The sequence below is a fragment of the Metopolophium dirhodum genome, chromosome 1, assembly GCF_019925205.1.
Source record: "Metopolophium dirhodum isolate CAU chromosome 1, ASM1992520v1, whole genome shotgun sequence".
Lineage (NCBI taxonomy): Eukaryota > Metazoa > Arthropoda > Insecta > Hemiptera > Aphididae > Metopolophium > Metopolophium dirhodum.
Window position 1 is genome coordinate 101,832,857 of NC_083560.1, and position 20,645 is coordinate 101,853,501.

The 20,645-nt window shown below is 28.2% G+C and overlaps 1 protein-coding gene across 3 annotated transcripts; it reads right to left on the bottom strand.

Annotated features, from left to right (window-relative positions):
• Positions 1 to 2,200: 2,200 nt before the first annotated feature.
• LOC132935755 (peroxidase-like) lies at positions 2,201 to 20,337 on the bottom strand. 3 transcript variants are annotated; one of them, XM_061002370.1, is made up of 11 exons: positions 19,914 to 20,337; positions 17,532 to 17,639; positions 17,193 to 17,454; positions 16,887 to 17,113; positions 16,651 to 16,815; positions 16,379 to 16,575; positions 15,540 to 16,102; positions 3,639 to 3,792; positions 3,341 to 3,517; positions 3,077 to 3,266; positions 2,201 to 3,010 (listed from the first exon to the last, which is right to left on the bottom strand). In XM_061002370.1, the coding sequence occupies exons 2-11, from the start codon at positions 17,620 to 17,622 to the stop codon at positions 2,820 to 2,822; spliced, it is 2,217 nt and encodes a 738-aa protein (XP_060858353.1). In that variant the 5' UTR covers positions 17,623 to 17,639; positions 19,914 to 20,337; the 3' UTR covers positions 2,201 to 2,819. The 3 variants fall into 3 exon arrangements, with proteins under 3 accessions (XP_060858353.1, XP_060858352.1, XP_060858351.1); XM_061002369.1 differs by having other exon boundaries at positions 18,853 to 20,337; XM_061002368.1 differs by having other exon boundaries at positions 17,532 to 20,337.
• Between the last annotated feature and the right edge of the window lie 308 nt (positions 20,338 to 20,645).

Sequence of the window (20,645 nt, forward strand, 5' to 3'; positions counted from 1 at the left end):
GGATTGAAAATTGAAAACAAGGCTCCACGTAAATAGGTTATTTATAAATTACTTTATTCACAATAATATCATCAAATATACTTAGTAATATCATAGGCTGACTGACCGTTTTCGCTCAGAATCGTTTTTCTTATACAATGATATTATATCATTGAATTCAAATTTAACACCATCCATTACAGTGACCCACTTGTAACCTACTGTACAGCAGAGCGACATCCACTTATCCACCTTTTTATCATTGTCATACAAATAATCTACAATTTCCAGATCCTCCAAAAATCGCCTACGTTTAGTAGACCTACTAATATTTTTATTGTTTGACATATTTGAATTACTGAAAGTATAGTGATTAAGACAATAAGTTAATAATACGTACAGTAGACAGTCGTCAGTATCAGCAGCAAAATTGGCAATAACACGTCAAGCTTAATTAAAAAAAAACAGAAGATTCATAAAATTGTTTAGTGTTAGTGCCTATTGGTACCGCTATATGCCTATATTCATATATAATATTATGTATAACTAATTTACATTGTTTCACTTACCAAAATATTTGAAGATTAATAGAATGTCGTATTAGGTGTAAACTCTGGTTGAATTATCTGACTTTTTTTACAGGAAAACTTAAAAGCATGCCACACACATGGTCTTCGTGAACTCAATTGATAAAAAAAATTGGTTTTACACACAGATAACGGTCATAAAAATATTAATTTTATCGGCGATTTTACTCGGTAACAATAATAATATAATAAGCACTGGGTATGTAGCTATTATTATATATTTATATTAATAGCTGGTACGAAATGATGACAGTTTTTCAATCCTTTTAGGCCGTAGCAATTTTGTAAATTATTGTAGGTACTATTGTAGTGTCAGACAACAGACCATGTTCTTGAGCCATATTAAGGATATTTTTCGAAATAATAGTTATTAGTACTATTGAGTCGTATCAGCAGATTATACAATGTATACTGTCAGTGCATCATAGACCTGTAAACTAACACCCTGCCATGGTTAATACAGACAACATAACATATGAGCATGGAACTTATAAGAGATAAAAAGCATGTTTTGGGTTATATAAATTATGTTTCGGCCCACAGTAACGGGCAAAACCTCTATGCGATGTCCATTAGTTTATTATAGGTCTATCGTCTATGCAGTGCATTATGACATATTGAATAAGTTAATTAAAATAACTTATTAGGCACTATTAGTTTTAAGTGCATTATATTAATAATGAATAGTGATAGATGAATAATTCTATATTCACTATACATAATTGCTACGTCTGCACATTCTATGAGGCGGACATACCTATATTTGTTAATATATAATATACATATATTGACAGACGACAGTGGGCGTGTATGATAATTAAGTCGATTAATAAGTACCTTTCAATTATAACATGACAACGTGTATATAAATTTAAGTTCAAAATATATATCCACCAACTATTTCAGCAACTATAATATATGCTTTTTAATTGCAATTAGTACCTAATATTTTATTATACCATATAATATTATATGGCATATGCCATAATGAGCATTCACATACATATCAATATTAAAAAATATACACAAAATTACAAATATCATAAAATATCATGTTCGCTCGGTTCTATATGTATAGTTTGAAGTTTGTAATTTAATTTTAATTTTTCGTATCACTAATATATAATATATACTTATAACTATAGCCTATAACATATATATTATGTTGTAAACTGTGATTGCACGCGTTTATTGGTTTTACTATAATATGAATATATATATTATTTTATTGTCGACTATAGCTGCTAAGCATATTATTAATATCTTATATTGTAATCGATATTATATTATTTTTTATTATTATGATAATGAAGATTAAAATAAAATTATAATATATATTTTATTCAATGAATAAAAAATAAAAATAGAATAATAATTATAAATATTTAATAAATTATGAGTACCTATTAACAAAAAATAAATATTAATATAGTTAAATTATTTAATGTTACATTATAAGATATATTTAATTTCCAATTACTATTGGAAATAATATATATTTTATTCAATGAATAGAAAATAAAGGTAGAATATTAATAATAAAGATTGAATAATAAATTATGAGTTTTAAGATTTATTCAATTTTTAATCATCTTTAAAAATTAAATATTGTTGAGCCAATATTTATTCATAACTATTCAATGTTTTGGTTACAGCGTAAAAATTAAAATATTTTATCAATAATTCATTAACTTTTAAATTTAAATATCTGAATCCATATCAAATTCAATAATTATACAATTTTTTGATTGACAAATGCTGTGTGGGTAGTTCATATTGTCATATTAATACGGTGTAGTTTATGTAAATCATAAAAATCGGTATTTGGGCAAAAGCAGAGCCGTCATTTGAGGTGTTGCAGAGTATACATACCTAAAATTTATCTTGATTGTATTTTGGCCTGACTATAATTTTTCTGCGACAGACAAAAATATTTTTATAGCCGTTACAGTGAAATTTGTTGTCTCCGTCTTACAAGTGTGTAACATAGCAAATTTTAGACTCATAATTAATTTAAGAATATTTATTATAAACAAGATATATAGGTAAAATGAAAATAAGGTTAGATTAAAGGCTGATTATTGATTATTTTTTTTAATCTATAACTTACACAATCTATACTAAAAAAAAGTACCTACAATAAGCCTAATGTAGGTTTTTTAAATAAAATTAAACGCAATGGCTTGAGTTACTTGAGGGAACAAACCATCCAGTGAAGGTACTTCCACTGATTATTGATTATTAAATTTAAAGTTATTTTTGAAATGTATCGACCATCTCTGACCAGTGATTGATGTTGATTTTTGGAATTAATTGGGAATTACAGAGTTGCATATCAGCCATTGCAGGTATCAAAAATACTTTTTTCTGCATCATTGTGACATTATTGCTGTTGTCACAAAAGATTCTGGCAAGCGTCACTTTTCTGATTTCTGTCAGTTGATCTTAAATATTATAAAAAAATAGTTAAAATCAGGATCATTCATTAAAAATATTTCAGATATACTAACATTCATTGAATATATTTGGTAAATCGTAAAAATATCTATCTGCCATTCTAGTTCTTATAAACTGTTCTCTAATGATACATCTCATCGTTGGGCCAACCATTGAGTCTTCTTCGTGTTTCTCAAACAATGCACCTACCAAAAGCTCTATATCTCTCCAATGTTTGTATTGCTTCAATAGTCTATCAGTTGACTAAATATTATAATATACAGGAATAAATTGAGTACTATATCATTATTTAATATTTAATATATTTTTAAACTTACGCCTTCAACCATGATCTTGGATAAATCTTGTACACTTCTGATAGCTTTTAGTCGACAATATTTTCTAAATTCTGTGTAGCTTGGTATACCATGATCGCGGGTTCGTTGTATATCCAAGCTGACGATGTCCATTCCAAACGCGTGGTTTGGATAAACACTGTATAAGTAATTTGTAAGCTGAAAAAAAATTCAAATCACTAATGTTAAATTATAAAAGTTAAACGTATAATATAGTCTGTTAAAAGGATTATCTAATGTAATGCCATAGCGTTATATTGATTGTATTTCAAAAACCTACCGTTTTAGTAAATAGCATATCAATTTTTTGTGTATTCTGTGTAGATAGCCCTCTGACAAGCTGGTCCATGTAATTTAATAGTAAACCAGTTGGTCGGTTGTAATGTTCCTTTAGTGAAAGACTTGCGTTGATCATTCGGCCTTCCGTATATAAACTAAACAAAAACGTAGGATCATATATTGTCATATATTGTTGAGTCTACAATGTAGAATGTCGTCAATATAATTTTATTTAATATAATATAGGTAGCATAGGTGCAAATATATTTTAGCAACTTTAAAATGTAGATAGGTCAGACAACGAAGCAATCTGTGCTGAATTGACAGTTGATTTTTTCTAAATTATAACACCGCCAATCGCGCTTACCAATAAACTTGTTTTTGATCTAAAACTGTGATTGAGTTTTATTTCACCAATTTTACCTTCTTACATTAAAAAAAAAAAAACAGTGGCCCATACGATTATTTAAACCAAATAGTACATGTTATATAGAATCTTGAGTAATTCTAATTTAGAAGGAACCGACAAGCACATACTATCGTACTTCAACAACGCTAATTTAATTTGTTTTAGATAGAGTCAGTCTAAGTACCTTCCATATATAAACTAAACAAAAACATAGGTTCATACAAATTAATAATTATAAGTAGGCTATATGTGAAGATTCTATTTAGAAACATTAATCAACAGAACATTGAACATATTCTTATATATAATTATTTGTCATTGATATAAAAATGTAATATAATATTAATTCAAATTTATGTTAAGACATTTTAAAATGTATAGTCATATTATAATACAATTTCCGATTTAGTATATTATAATAAAGATCTTGTTGCCATTAGACAATTACTTGGAATGTTTAAACTTAAAATTTACTCGTCGGAAAAAAATATTTAAAAAAATATAGATATTTAAATCAGGTATCCAAAATGGAAAATTATAATAGTACTATAACTTGTAGGTATCAATATAATTAAAATGGAAATTATTTTTGGAATAACATTAACATTCATATACATTTTAACAACACCACCTACAGTAGTCTACACATATAGTAAATTAAATAATTAAAATAAAAACATTATAATATTTAGATGCTTATGTCTTATTTTATTGTTTAGTGCCTCGTACCTATTATGTGACATTGTTACGTGCGTTGCCCGTGAATCCCCGCGAAATCGATTCCGCGATTATATACGATTATATACGATTATGTACGTCGAATAATAAAATTATACCTAATATGTAAAAAATGAATAAAGCATTCATAATTAATAAATTAATTGATAAGAATGGTATTGCGATTACAAATAGAAAAAATATTTGTGATGGTTGGTAAAAAAAATTAAAAATAATATCAAACAAAAACGTTATGAAGAAAAATCATAGAAGGATAATAAAATTTAAATGTAATCACTACATTAAAACATTAACAATCACAATCCAAAGATTGTTTACATCTTTAACGAAGTTAGACACGTATATAATTTTAAAATAAAACGTTTAGTATAATATATTATATATCAATCACTTGCACAATCAATCCTAAATATTATGGAATAATTACATGGGGCCAATCATAATATTATAACAGTTATTTATTTATTTACATCAATCAATTAAAAATAACCGTAAATAGCTTAGTTAAATATTTGTTGAACAAATCAAAATATACTAGTTGATAGCGATTATGTACTTAGTGAATTCACTATAAAACGATATTAAATATTTTTACTGGATCATATTATAAATGTAGCCTTGTGTTGCGAAAATTATGTGACCCCTCCCCAACTCTCATTAACAATTTATAATTATACCACTGACCTATACCACCTGATATTATAAGATACTCAAATAGTCAAAAACATGAAGTATCTTATTTTTTAAATATTAATTGTCATGATAACGAGTGTATGACCTATATTATAATAATATGAAACCAACCATTAACGAATCATTAAATATACTGTATGATAACAATAGTATACAACACGATAGTAACGTTTCAGTGTAAATAATTGGTCCAAATGTCCAATAACAACGATGCAATTATTATGGATACTATATAGTATATACTATACTTATTATGTACCTATAAGTAAGTACTAAAATACGTATTTTCAATACTTTCAAAAAAAGAACTTGGATCAATTATTTTAAATACTTTCTTAAAGTATCTGTATTTAAATTAAAATAGGATTATCAAATACTTATTCTTTTTAGTTTATATACTTTCTATTTTGATTTTAACCGTGTAAAATAAAATAAAATATATTGAAAATTTATATAATAGGTAGAAGGTAGGTATATTTGTTATTGTAAACTATAATTATTAACCTCGAAATCTAAAATCCAACAAAAAAAATAGATGAGTGTTTTATAGTTACATATTGATACGGTGTACCTAGTTTATGTAAAACATAAAAATCGGTATTAGGGCCATGGCAGATGCGTCATTTGAGGTGTAGCAGAGTATGCATACCTAAAATGTATCTAGATTGTATTTTGGCCTGAATAATTTTTCAGCGCCAGAAAAAAAATTTTTTTTTTATTAAATTGGTCTTAAAGGGCCGTTACAGTGACATTTGTTGTTTCCGTCTTACAAGTGCGTAACATACCAAATTTTACGCTCAGACGCTCAGTGGAACACGTTTATCTCCGTTAGTTTAGAAATAAGATCTTATGAAATTTAAAGTTAAGATCTAGATAATGATATAGGTTTTTCATTATATTTTAATTTTAAAGCGAGTTATGAATATTTTAAGATATTCAAACAGTTTACAATTTTAAAATACAAATAACTGTCGCGTAACATAAGTTGTTATAAGACAGAGACAACAAATGTCGCTGTAAAGACCCCTTAAGTATCGTCAAATATGGCTATGCGATATTATAATTAATGTATTATTAAACTATTGTTATAAACTAGCAATTGGGATAGCTGCTTAGTTTATAATTTGCAGGTAGCAAGACTGTTGGTAGAGGATTTCTTAGGTAGAGTTGACGAAATAATTATACTGGTTGAAAGTTTAAGTTGTTTATTGAATTCTTCTGCATAAAATATTCTAAGTCTAATTCGACAAAGTTGTTAAGTTGTCTTTCGTGAAGGTGCTCGTCTGTACTGTGGTGTTTCACTTCTAATCTACAGGCCGTTTCGGGTCTGGTTTTATAGGGCCTCCTGCTCTCCCACTTCCCCCTAGTCCATCGACATATCTGTGGATTTCACAGGACGTTGTTTAATTAATTATCAATTCATTCCCACGCCTGGTCATTCCAAGGATCGTGTCCTGTTATCGTGCTTGCAATATATGTTATACGCCATCTGTCACTAATCAGATACTATGCATTATATATATATACATATGTCATATACAATATCTAAATATTATATTCATACATTTATGATTTAATTAAAGTTGTAGGATATATTGAAATGCGGTTTCAATATCGCATTGCCCTCTCATTATATTCCCATAGGTTTTCTAAAGGATATACGACTTTGATTTATTTGGCCGACTTTCTATGTGTTATTGTTTATCTAGTTTTTATATTGTCAAATGTAGCCGAAGGCGAAACGATCACAATAATATATCATGTGTATTATTGGGATCGTTACACGATTTAAATGAAGTATAAAAATGTTTGGCTTATAAAAAATATTTTATGTGAGATTAAAGATTTCAAAGTTTTGTTTTATAAATTTATATAAGTACACAACTTCTCTCAGTGAGGACCGTTATTTTGAAAAAAAAATTTCAATGTTTATAGGCACAAATTAGTAATATTACTGTCTATTATTTATATTTAAGTTTAAATGAATGAATACTACCTAAGTAGTTAGAATTATTAGATAATATACAATATTCATAATATACTAGATTATTACATGGAAAGTTTAAAGGATCTAATAACATTTGTTCTTGTAATTTTACTACAGTAAAATATATATTGGCCAGAAGACATTTTTTTTATCCTTCCTATAGTTTTTAGCATATAACTTTAAAAAAATTGAAATTACACCCCTTGGGCAAAGGGTAAACGAAAAATTGGTACAGTCTATCGTGTTTCGCAGTGGCTGCTCGTGGTTTGGACGACAGGACGATCGCACCCCCTACTAAAATTAATTAAATGAAGAAAATTAATTGTATAATATTCTTAATTTTACATTTTTAAAAAATATTGCAATTTTTTAAATAGTAAAATAGTTATAAACTACCTACTTTACATTTGTCTATTACAATAATGGTCGTGTGCGAACTGGGTTTTTACTCTCAGATACCAGGAGCATAAACATGTACGCATGTACACACGAGCAGTGTTTGGCCGACCGGAAGCGTCGTCCGAACAATATTCGTATTACGCATGTTTAAGCGACGCACTGCAATCGTGTGCGTGCTACCCGTTTATTTTATTACGTTTATTATTGGTGCGATGTTATATATGGGTTTGGACGACCGGCAGCGTTTCATAATTTAAACAATTAATAAAGATGTAGGATTAGTATAATATAATATTATTGAAAACCATTAACCCGTTAAGTAATATTAATCGATTTATCCTTTATTACTCTTTTTTTCTCTTATATTATTACGTCGTTTTAATATCTAATTATTATGTATTATCCGATATGTCAAAACTAATATTCTGGAGTCCACCACAGTGGCGGATCCAGGGTTTAATTATGGGTGGAGGTGGGTATGGGGGAAAAAAGTTCAAAAAGTACAAAATTGGCTAAACACAGTGTAAGACATAGGGGAACTATGACGATTGGTGGGAGGGGGGCAAATGCCCCCTTCCCCCTAGATCCACCACTGGTCCACTAGGCCAATACTTCTTAAACCATAAATATTGTCAAAGTATTGTAATTGTTTTAAAGTTTTTTTGCGAGTTATTAATTTTTTTTAACGTTTAGTTTGAGTTTTATTTTATTTGGTCGCGTTGGGTAGGCGATTTCCCTTAGTTTTAGTCCCTGTGAATGCATTTGAATAATATATATAGGTATAATGACAACGGCGTATTCAAAACATAACTTTCTGCAGGGACGGGGGATTTAAAATATTATTGAAAAAAATAACTGATGTTAAATTTCTAATTGTACGTAATCTGAGCAAAATATTGAGAGGGGGGTCATCGATCCCAACCTCACAAAAGTACTGCCTTTGGTAGTCAGTTGACTATACTTGTACTAAACTGTATGGTTGGCAATTATTTTTACATTAATTATAGTAACTATTCAATATTTGTACATCAACCATCTTATATGGTTAAATTTGAGTTACTATTTTATATAGTTGAAATAACTATAAAATATGTTGGTGCAACTATAACTTTTTAACTAATACATTTAAGTACTCTCAACTAAACACATTGTTTGATACAATTAAATTAAATGTTACGCCAGCTTAAAATTATCCAACTATTTTAGTATAACCAAATTTTTTTTTTCCGTGTAATATCATAGGCTAACTGACCGTCTTCGATTTTTAAGCAGTTGGGAAGTTGGGCCTAAGCCCGGATTAAGGATCAATTGGGCCCCGGGACACCATTCACTTAGTGGGCCCCCTTTCAACTTTAGCTTCAAAATAAATGTATCATTACATATTAACGACTTTATAATATTATTGTATAATGTTTTACTACACAAAAAATGTACAGGATGTATCTTATGTCATTGAACGCGGTTTTTTTTTAACAATTTACTATGGATTGATGATATGAATTTTGTTAAAACAAAAAAGACGACATATTTTTCACATTGTGTTTAACTATTTTAACAGGCAATTTTTTTATAACATTTTCAAAATTTTTAAACACGCAGTTGTACCAATAATAAAAATCGACTTTATTTTTCAAATGGTAACCACCATGTTTTTGATGGTTTCTGATAAAGCTTTTTTCTGAACATTTTGACAGTAAAATGATCAATTTCGGTTCATTGAGTTTTTAACTACTATGGTCCTCTAAATTTTAGTATAATATGCATTTATACTTTTAACTGAAATACTTAATTTACAAGGGCTAAATATTTATTTCTTATAATCTCTAATCGGTAATCTAAAATGCTCAAAAAAAAAAAAAACAAACAAAATTGTTGGCAAACATAGTTCATTATATATAGTATTTTTTCGTGATATAAAATTGAGAACATATTGTTTTATAATTATTAATAATAATTTATCTACCTACTGTATTGGACGCGTTAAAAGAATATATTTTGAGGATAAATATGGGCCCCGGGACCATAATCTGGGTCTGCTGGGGCCCAACAACATTACGTGTGTATTTAGAATTGTGGGTGTCTAATTTATTTACTGCCGTGCGACCTTAATCATCTAGCTGGGGCAGATCCACTTATGGGTGTATTTCATTTGAATATGTAAAGCATCTCCGAGTCAAAAAATCATTGACATTTTACCTAGTAAAATAATTAAATTAATTTCTGATTTTATTAACAACTGTATTATACAAATGTGTTATTAAAGTAGGAACGAGAGTTTATATGTGTGTCTTGGGTGAAGTAACCCGGAGAACAATTTTGATACGTAACTACCAGTGTTGGGAATAGATTACTAAAAAATTATCTAGATAAGATAAGATAATTTTAACAAAATATTATCTTGATAAAAATAAAGATAACAAAAATGTAATTTATCTAGATAAAGATAAATATAATATTTTTATGTTTATTTTTATTGTTTTAGATTCTGAGCGAAGCGATGAATGTATTGATTTTACAATGATGTGTTTTTTTTTTTTAATTTTTAATTTGTAATTTTTTTTTTTTTTTTTTATTTTTATTTTTGTGCCTGTCATCACCTTTTAGGACAGTAAAAGTGCTTGGATATTCTTCAATAGTAACTTTTCTGATAGGAAAGTGAATCTAGTTGGTACTTTGGGGGGTCAAAAATAAAAATTTCCCAGTAGTTTTCACAAGCGACGTGAAAAACAAAAGAAAAATTAAGGAAAAACGGGAATTTTTACGCAAAATCTGTTTTCGAGAAAATCGATTTTGGTTTTTGGTGTAACTCTAAAACAAATGACCGTAGGGACATGAAATTTTGACTGAATGTTTATATTAGCATTTTCTATACACCATAAAATTTACAAAATATTTTGACTCTTTTTGAGCTGTTTACGGCCATTGTCAGTTTTCAATTTTTTTAGTTTTTTTTTCTATAAATATCAATAAATTTTTATCTGTTGAGTAAAAAAGCTTGAAAATTGAATAGAAGGTTCCTAGGTTATTGTTTCAAAGGCAGATGAAAAAAATTAAAAATCCTTTGTCACAGTTTTTATTTATAAGCATTTAAAGTTCAAATTTTGACAAAATACGGAAAAATCACGAAAAATAGCAAATTATTTTGAGTTGAGAATTCATAAAAATTTTCCTTTTTAAATCTATGATTTGAAAATGTAATATAAGATTATCCATAAGTTTGTCTATCTTTATCAAAACAAAAAAGGTCTAGAAGAAACTTAAATTAAATTTTTATGAGCGTCTGAAATATATATTTTTACAACATTTGATATTCACTCGATTTCTCATGTAACAATTTTCTTATTTTATTGTAATTAAAAAACGAATGACTGTAGATACTTGAAAATTTCACTGAATGTTTATATTAGCATTTTCTATACACCATAAAATGTTGAAAATATTTTGACTCTTTTTGAGCTGTTTACGGACATTGTCAGTTTTCAATTTTTTTAGTTTTTTTTTCTATAAATATCAATAAATTTTTATTTGTTGGGTAAAAAAGCGTGAAAATTTAATATAAGGCTACTGATATATCGTTCTAATAGCAGTTGAAAAATATTAAAAATACATAGGCACAAATTTTTTTTACAAGCATTTAAAGTTCAAATGTTGACAAAATTTATCAAATTTATAATTTATTAATTATTTTGTGGTGGTTAAAAATGTATAAAATGTTTAACTTTTATGGCTAAAGATTGAAAATTTAAAACAAGGCTCCACGTAAATAGGTTATATATTAATTACTTTATTCACAATAATATCATCAAATATACTTGGTAAAATCATAGGCTGCCTGACCGTTTTCGCTCAGAATCGTTTTTCTTATACAATGATATTATATCATTGAATTCAAATTTAACACCATCCATTACAGTGACCCACTTGTAACCTACTGTACAGCAGAGCGACATCCACTTATCCACCTTTTTTTTTATTTATTTTTAAAATGGATGGGGAAATAAACCTATACCTAATTAATTTTAATATGCTCATTATGGCTAGTAGAGACTAGACTCAAGTCACTAAGCTTACGCTTACACAAAAAACAAATACAGAAATAGACTTGATGCAGCTCCAGATCTTCGCATTCAATTATCAGATATAAAGTCTAATTTTAGTGATATTTTAAGAAAATATGTGAAAAAATTTCATTCTTCTCATTAAAATATTAAATTGATAAAAACAGGCACTTAGTTACATTGTATTTCTTTGTAGGTACAGTAAATGTTTTTTAATACATTAAATAATTGTTTTTCATTTATATTTGTTCTTTCTTTTCATATAAAACATAAAAATATAAAACTACTAGGTGATAATTTTATGTTATCAAACTAGGGTTCCGCAAAAAAATGTATAAGGGTTCGGTGGCAAAAAAAAATTGGGAACCGCTGGACTAGAGAACGATGGATAGTGCATGATGCCCGCACACAGGTTCTCGTATTATCGTAATCAAGGCTGGGCGAGTTAATGAATTTTTTTTTAACTCAGTTAAGTGAAGTTAATATGCATCAATAACAAAACGTTAAAAATTAAAAATTAATTTGACTATAGGTTAATTCAGTTAAGTTAAAAGTTAATACACACTTTTTGTTAACTTTTTATTAAGTTAAAAAAAAGTTTATTTGTTTATACAACGCTTGCGTACTTAATTTTTTTCCAACCCAAAACTAAATTATAGGATATAGTGTTTATACTTCATACAGTATGTCTATATAAGTTAGATTCGAATGATATATATATTTTTAACTATAAACAATTTACGATACATATTTTTTGACATGAAAACGAAATAGACTGAAATAGTGAAATATTATAAAATTAAAAACAAAATAATTAACTTAACTTACTCCTTAAAATGAAAAATTAACTCGTTAATTTCACGTTAATTAAGACAGAAATTTAGTAAGTTAACAGTAAAGTTAATGAAAAGCCAAAAGTAACTAGTTAAGTTAATAACTTAAAATTAAATTAACTTTTTAACTTAACTTTAACTTTTTAAATCGTAAATGACCAGCCTTGATCGTAATACCGTCGTTGGCAATAATAACAAGAAATATATTCTTCTAATTTTATAAATAATTTATATTATATTAGAATTTTAATAACATTGGTTTTATATTTTTGTAGGGGCACTATAATATTTATCTAGATAAGCCCATTTTTTATCTAAGCTAAACATTAGATAAATCGTAATTTAATTGCCTAGATACTTTAAAAGATAATTTATATCAAATAATATGATCTAGATAATTCCCAACACCTACTAAATTCCCTTTCACATCAAACAAGAAACTGAAGTCGAAAATCAAACCATATTTACTTCCCCAAAAGCGATGACAGACACACAGAAAAAAAAATAAAAATATAATTACTATATAGAATACAATTGTCATTAATAATGATTATAAATTTAATAATATAACTGACAACAGCAACAACAACTGATATTTTTTTTTCTATGAATGTCAATAAAATTTTATCTGTAGGGTCAAAAAGCTTGAAAATTTATAAAAAGGTTCTTAATATATATATGACAGTTGAAAAGTACTAAAAAAATTGTCAAGATTTATTTTCATAATTATTTAAAGTTCAAATTTTGACAAAATACGTAAAAATCTACAAAATGTGCAATTTATTTTGAATAAGAAATACATAAACATTTTTCTCTTTAAATTTAATATTTGTAAATTTTATTCAAGATTCCTCATAAGTTTTTCTACCTTTATCGAAAAGAATGTCTACTAGAGAACCAAACTTGATGATTTGACCGTCAACATTTTCAGAAAAAAAAAGCTTTACCATAATCCATTAAAAAACATACTAGTTGTCATTTGAAAAAATTAAATTGATTTTGCTATTGGTATACCTGCGTGTTTAACAATTTTGAAATTATTATAAAAAAATTGCCTGTTAAAAATAAATAAACACGTCTTTTTTCGTTTTAACGAAACCCTATGTCATCGATCCATAATCGTTAAAAAAACCCCGCGTACAATGACATAAGACGCACCCTGTATAAATATTTTGACACACTGAGCTTTTTACATATTGAAAGAGATATTTCAAATGTTATCGAGTCAGAAAACATTTTAAATACCTTTGCTTTGAAGAATAGGCATATAGATTTGTAATCTTCATAACTATTTTATTATATTTCATATTACATAATATAGACTAATGTGTTTATTTTATTTACTGTTATTAATTATTATATAAAAATAAAGTAACAATTCAAAATTAAAAAGCAGGTAAGTGGATGTCGCTCTGCTGTACAGTAGATTGCAAGTGTGTCAATGTATAATAAAGTTAAATTTGTGTGGGGGCGATTATGCTTTCATAGGTACCTCATATTTCTATTAAATTTTTTTAGGACTCCAGCCCCCCCTAAAGTAAAGGGTTAGTTACGCCTATGGTCACTACACCTACCCAGTCCTTATAATCAATTTTTCAATACAATCATACAAGTCAAATGATTAAAATTAATGTTGAGTGTTGAGATTCACAATCACAAGGAAAAACTATTAATAAATAAAAATTATTATTTATAAAAAAAGAAAAGTTATTACATATTATTATTAAATGTACTATAAGTACAATATATTTTAGATTCTGAAAGGAATGTAATGACTTTACAATGATGTTTTTTTTTTTTAATATTAATTTATTTTTGTGTCTGTCATCACCGCCTGGGGCAGTACCACTGCTTTGATTTTCTTAAACATCTCAGTATATTGTTAAGTATAACATAAAGTATATTGTTCGAAGGAAAAGTAAATCTAGTTGGTGCATTCCTGAGGTCAAAATTGTAAATTCTCTATAGTTTTCAAAATCGCAGGGAAATTTAAAACAAAAATGGTAGCATTTTCTAGAAACTATAACATTTTCAAAATATATTGATGTGTTTTGAACTGTATACATTCACAGTTTCCAATTTCATCAGTCTTTTTTTCTAGGAATGTCAATAGAATTTTATCCGTTGGGTCAAACATTTTGAAAATTTAATACATAGGTAGCTCTTAATATATACATAACAGTTGAAAAGTATTTAAAAAACTGTCCCAATTTTTTTTATTATTATTTAAAGTTTGAATTTTACAAAATACATAAGAAACTACGAAATGTGCAATTTATTTTGAATAAGAAACATAAACATTTTTCCCCATAAATTTAAGATTTGTAAATTTTAACTAAAATTCCTAATACATTTTTCTACCTTTATCAAAAAAATGTCTACCTGAAAATTAAATTAAATTTTTATGAACGTTTGAAGTTCAAATTTTTAAAAGATTGGATATTTACTTGAGTTCTAAGATAGCGATTTTCTTATTTCGCTGTAATTAAAAAACTCTAGATAATTGAAATGTTCACTATATAATGTTTATTTTATAAAGATTTTGACATATTTTGATCTTTTTACGGACAGTTTCAATTATAAGTTTTTTTATCTGTTGTATTTAATCTATGGTTTCAGGTAATTTTCAGTGACCCCCTCCCTGTTCTTGCATTTGCACACTGATTTTAAATGTTTTTAAATTACTAGAATTGTTCATAGTTTATGTATATCAAATCCTCAACCCGAAAAAACCTACATATACACGATAATAATAATAATATATTTATACCAGGTTTGCACGAACCTGATGGTGTCGCTTAACATGGAATTGGCGAATGGTAATATTGCGGTCGCAAAGCTGTTGCTGACGCTCGGGTCAGTGGTCTCGTTGTACGCGTTACTGTAGCCTTTTGTCGGCAGCTCAAGCCTGTTCCGCCTGGTGTAGTTTTCCCCGAGCAGCGCTGGCAGCCACTCAGCGTAAGTTATGTGCTGAATGGATGCCGTAACGATTTTCCTGGCCTCCTGAAAAATACGTTCGTCGTCCCAGTGCGGGTTGACGTGGGACAGTAGTTTGGCCAACCGGTTGTGTTCCCTCATCCACAATGTGTGCATGACCGTCAATTGGGGAAGCGCATTTGCCCGGATGTCACCAGCTCTATAACACGTGCCGCTGCCATACTGACAGGCGTTTGATTCGGTGTCTTCCAGCGGCATATACTGCGGCTGTAGCTGGTCGCCATGGTTCTTGTTATCGCAGCCTATGCTTGTCAATAGTTGGCCGTCCAAGTTGGTCCTCAACGACCACGTCCGTTTCGCCGACGAACCGTATATCATCGACCCATCTAAATAATGAGTAGCTTGGTTCATCTGCGAAAAATAACCATGTTACGTTCAATTTGAAATTATCTATGATTATAGGGGAATTTGAAAAGTTAGTTCTCAACACTAATTTTTGATAGGGGTATCAAAAATGTGCACCACTGCAAACAGACACCGTTTCTTATTTTGTAGATAGATTCCCTTTTAAAATTTTAATTATAATTATAATGACAGTATATAAATTTACCTAGTTGGTAAGTATTTACGTAATTTTGAGTATTATAACCAACATAAATATACGTTTATATCTTATATGGCTCTTACTTGTTCCTTGACTCCAAAAGTACAATCGGAACGCACAGCTGGCACCGAACGCGCGTAGTGCATACAACGATGAGGGACACGGAAAAATGGATCTCCATCCGGTATCACAACTTGCAAGCACAACTCGTCGTATATGCTTCCAGGTATGAGCTGGAACCGTCTTTCTCCACAACAGCTCACGGATTTATTACTAGTCACTAAGGATTTAACATTAATTTGCATGCATCAATTACGATCAATCAATATAATATATGGTTATGTGTGAATCCTACGCATTCTAGACATTGCCGTGTGAGATAGATCATGGCCTACAAAAATCGTCCAGTACGCCATTGCCATCGTTTTGAAGTCATCTGGTGAGTGCTCGTCTTTGACAAATTCAACGCTCAGCGTTCTAGGACTGGGTCTGTAAGACGAAAAAGAATCTTCCCTAACTCCTGTATGGACAGTAAATGAAAACACATCGTTAGATACGCACAAAGGTAAATTATAATGTTATAATTATTACTATCGAAACTGTTAATATAGTTATTAAACAGCAAACGTTTATAAGCCGTGGTTGCTTTTCCCGAGTAGTAACGTTTCAAGTTGTTACAAGAACCGTCAGGACTACGATACTTCAAGTTCATCCCGATGCATGCTGTTTTGTTGTAAAACATGGACAAACAAATATTACCCAAAGATGTCTTGTCTAGTTTCACTTTCGATAAGTCTATGGCACATTGTCCTCCACCACTATCAAGTTAATTTAAATGGTCGTTAAATTTATGCATATTAATAATATATTTTTTAATGAGATTTATATTGTATATACTCTTGACATTCTCTATGGCGTATAAAGGAGGAAGCTTCAGAAACAATTTCAGCATGCCTATATAATGAATACAGTTCTTCGGAAAGCTGAGAATCGATCAAAAGTCCATGCTCCGGGCTTCCAATATCCATATTTAACCCAAACCATAATTTATCCTCCTCACGTCTCTCAATATCGCTGACAAATGTTTTAATATGATCATCTAATTCTTTGGTTTTGAGATGTTTGTACCAGTCAGTTCTTTTTATCATCAAACCATCATCTATACAGAACATTTAATCATTTATATCCTTTCGTATGAAAAATAATCAAAACTGAAGGTAAAGTTATGGTTTATACCTTTAAAGTAGAACTCAGCTCGACCTCTGTAACATGATGGTAAGAATACCAAAATACAAATCCACAGATGTATAAATATCGAGGAGCTCATTCTGCTAATTATATGAACTGTAATAATTTAAAAAAAAAATATTTTACTATCAATTATAACTTTCACTTTATATATTTTAACTATTTAAAGAGCTGTTATATAGAATTCACTCAAAAATATTTTTTTCTGGAAAAGTATATATAATTTTAATTTTTACGCAGCTTATCGCTTAAATGTTATGTGTCGTGTATTGATCAGCTTATACTAAGTCAATTCGTATATCCTAGGATATACACAACGTGTTTAGTAAAAGCCCGAATAAAATTAAGAACTTCAGCATTTACTGAGCACAAAAAGGTTTATCCAGTGATCGGGCATTTACGGTAATATATATATATTTATATATAAATTAATGTTTGTGTGCAAATTAGACCTCTGGGAATGATATAGACTAGTTTAAAAAGGGTTAAATTTGGTTTTTTTTATTCATCGGATTTTAGTAGGTACGGTCAGGTTAGATTAGGGTTATGTAATAATTGATTATATTAATCCACCGTATTATATAAAATTTAGTATTATTTGATACTTTTGAGTTAAATGAGCACGGGGTCTACCACAGGAAGATTGCCTACCTGATAATATACTGCTTCGAAACACAATTTTTATTCCGGGCAAAAGAAAAGTCAAGATAAATTTTGAACACCATACCTACACTGAATATTATATAACGAATTGAACAAAGTAATATAAATTAACGACTACCGGCTACACTATACATTACATATATTGTATGTTATTATAAAACGTATACTCTGTAATAATATAGTACCTATAATATAGTACCTACTATTATTATGATTAAATTATCAAAAACTACACATTACATTATTGATAACGCAGCCACACACGATACTCACAAATTTATATGATCCTTATCTATAGATCCTTCACACCATAAGCAATTAAGCTAGACTTACAATAATTATGATAAATCGAATTTAGGATTTGAAAAAAATTGTATAGGTGATCGTATATTTTCTGGACACTTAATTATTCAATCGATTTAAATTTTAACACTTGATCAACGAGTTGAACATTTAAAAAAAATATATTTGAAAATAAACAATTTTATTAAGCAAGGAACGCTATAGTATCAAAAAAAATTAAATATGGATGGTAATATAATATCAATGCAGTTATTATTTTTAAATTTTAACGATGAATGTTGTTATAATTTATAAGGGAGAACCTTCTTATTTACCATTAAATAAATGTTTGGTAGGTACTCACCATAACTTGAATTATATTGTTTAATGTACAGATTCTTATCTTTTGACTGTTATCGTGTCATTTACTTTGTTTTAATTGTGTCGTTAAACACTGAAAATACTCATCCGAATATTACAATTATTTAACCAATTACGTTTAACGATGAGTTTATTCTTTTAATAACTGGAAGTCTGCCGAAATCGTCGTCGATGCACCGATGTTTGTGGTTAGTTTCAACTGTCGGCCATTGAGATATCGGGCGAACGACGATCGTATTGGGTCCACCCCCACCCCTCCCAACCATGGAGTCATGAGTAGCGGTGACCAGTTTTTTCTCTATAATTTTAGTCGAGGGGAATGCGACACTGAGACGCCGAGTTTTGTATTATTATCGGAAATCAGGAATTCACAAACCGGTTTAACGGTAGTGCTGTGTGTGTATTATATAATTTATGGTGTTCGAGCAGGAGCATTTAATTATTATAAACCGAATAATAAAAACGTTAGCCTATCAATTATTTGGAGCTGATTTCCACGTTCAAATTGATGAGACTTAATATTAAATCTTATAAGAAACGGAAATATAACCCAATTATAATATATTATTTATAATAAAATATTAAAAAATTTTAAAATTTTGTAGGTTTAAATTAAGAGTTTAATGAAACATATTTTAAGCTCACTCAGCAATAAATATAACCATTTAAAAAAAACATGCAAATGCAACGACTTCACTGCCCTAGTCATTAGAGAATACGAGGGTAAGGCGTATAGTTGGTTTACCGCGTATTGTCTAATACGGGTGATACCACATTGTCATAATTATAAACATAGGTCTAACACAGATTATTCAACAGAACATTGGACATATTCTTATATATAATTATTTGTCATTGATATAAAAATGTAATATAATATTAATTCAAATTTATGTTAAGACATTTTAAAATGTATAGTCATATTATAATACAATTTCCGATTTAGTACATTATAATAAGGATCTAATATGTACTACGTATTTGTGTCGTGTGTAATTTATTAAATATTAAATATAGACTCATAATTAAGTCGATTATAAGTACCTTTTAATTATAACGTGTATATATATTTACGTTCAAAATATATATCCACCAACTATTACAGCAACTATATAGGTATGCTTTTTAATTGCAATTATAGTACCTAATATAATATTATACCCTATAATATTATATTCCTTATTGAGCATTCACATACCTGTCAATTTAAAAAAATATACACAAAATTATAAATGTCATAAAATATCATGTTCGCTTGGTTCTATATGACGTATAGTTTCAAGTTTGTAATTTAATTTAAATTTTTCGTATCACATGATATATAATATATACTTATAACTATAGTCTATAGCATATATATTATGTTGTAAAATGTGATTGCAAGCGTTCATTTGTTTTACTATAATATGAATATATATATTATTTTATTGTCCACTATAGCTGCTAAACATATTATTAATATCTTATATTGTAATTACTATTATATTATTTTTTATTATTATGATAATGAAGATTAAAATAAAATTATAATATACTTTTTAAAGATTAAATACATATTTTTTTAGGAAATGTATTTCATGTTACATTTTAAGTTGCATTCAATTTGCGATTTGCATTGAAAATAATATATATTTTATTCGATGAATAAAAATTAAAATAGAATAATAATTTTAAATATTGAATAAATTATGAGTATTAACAAAAAATAAATATTAATAGATATAGTTAAATTATTTAATGTTACATTATAAGATACATTTAATATCCAATTACTAT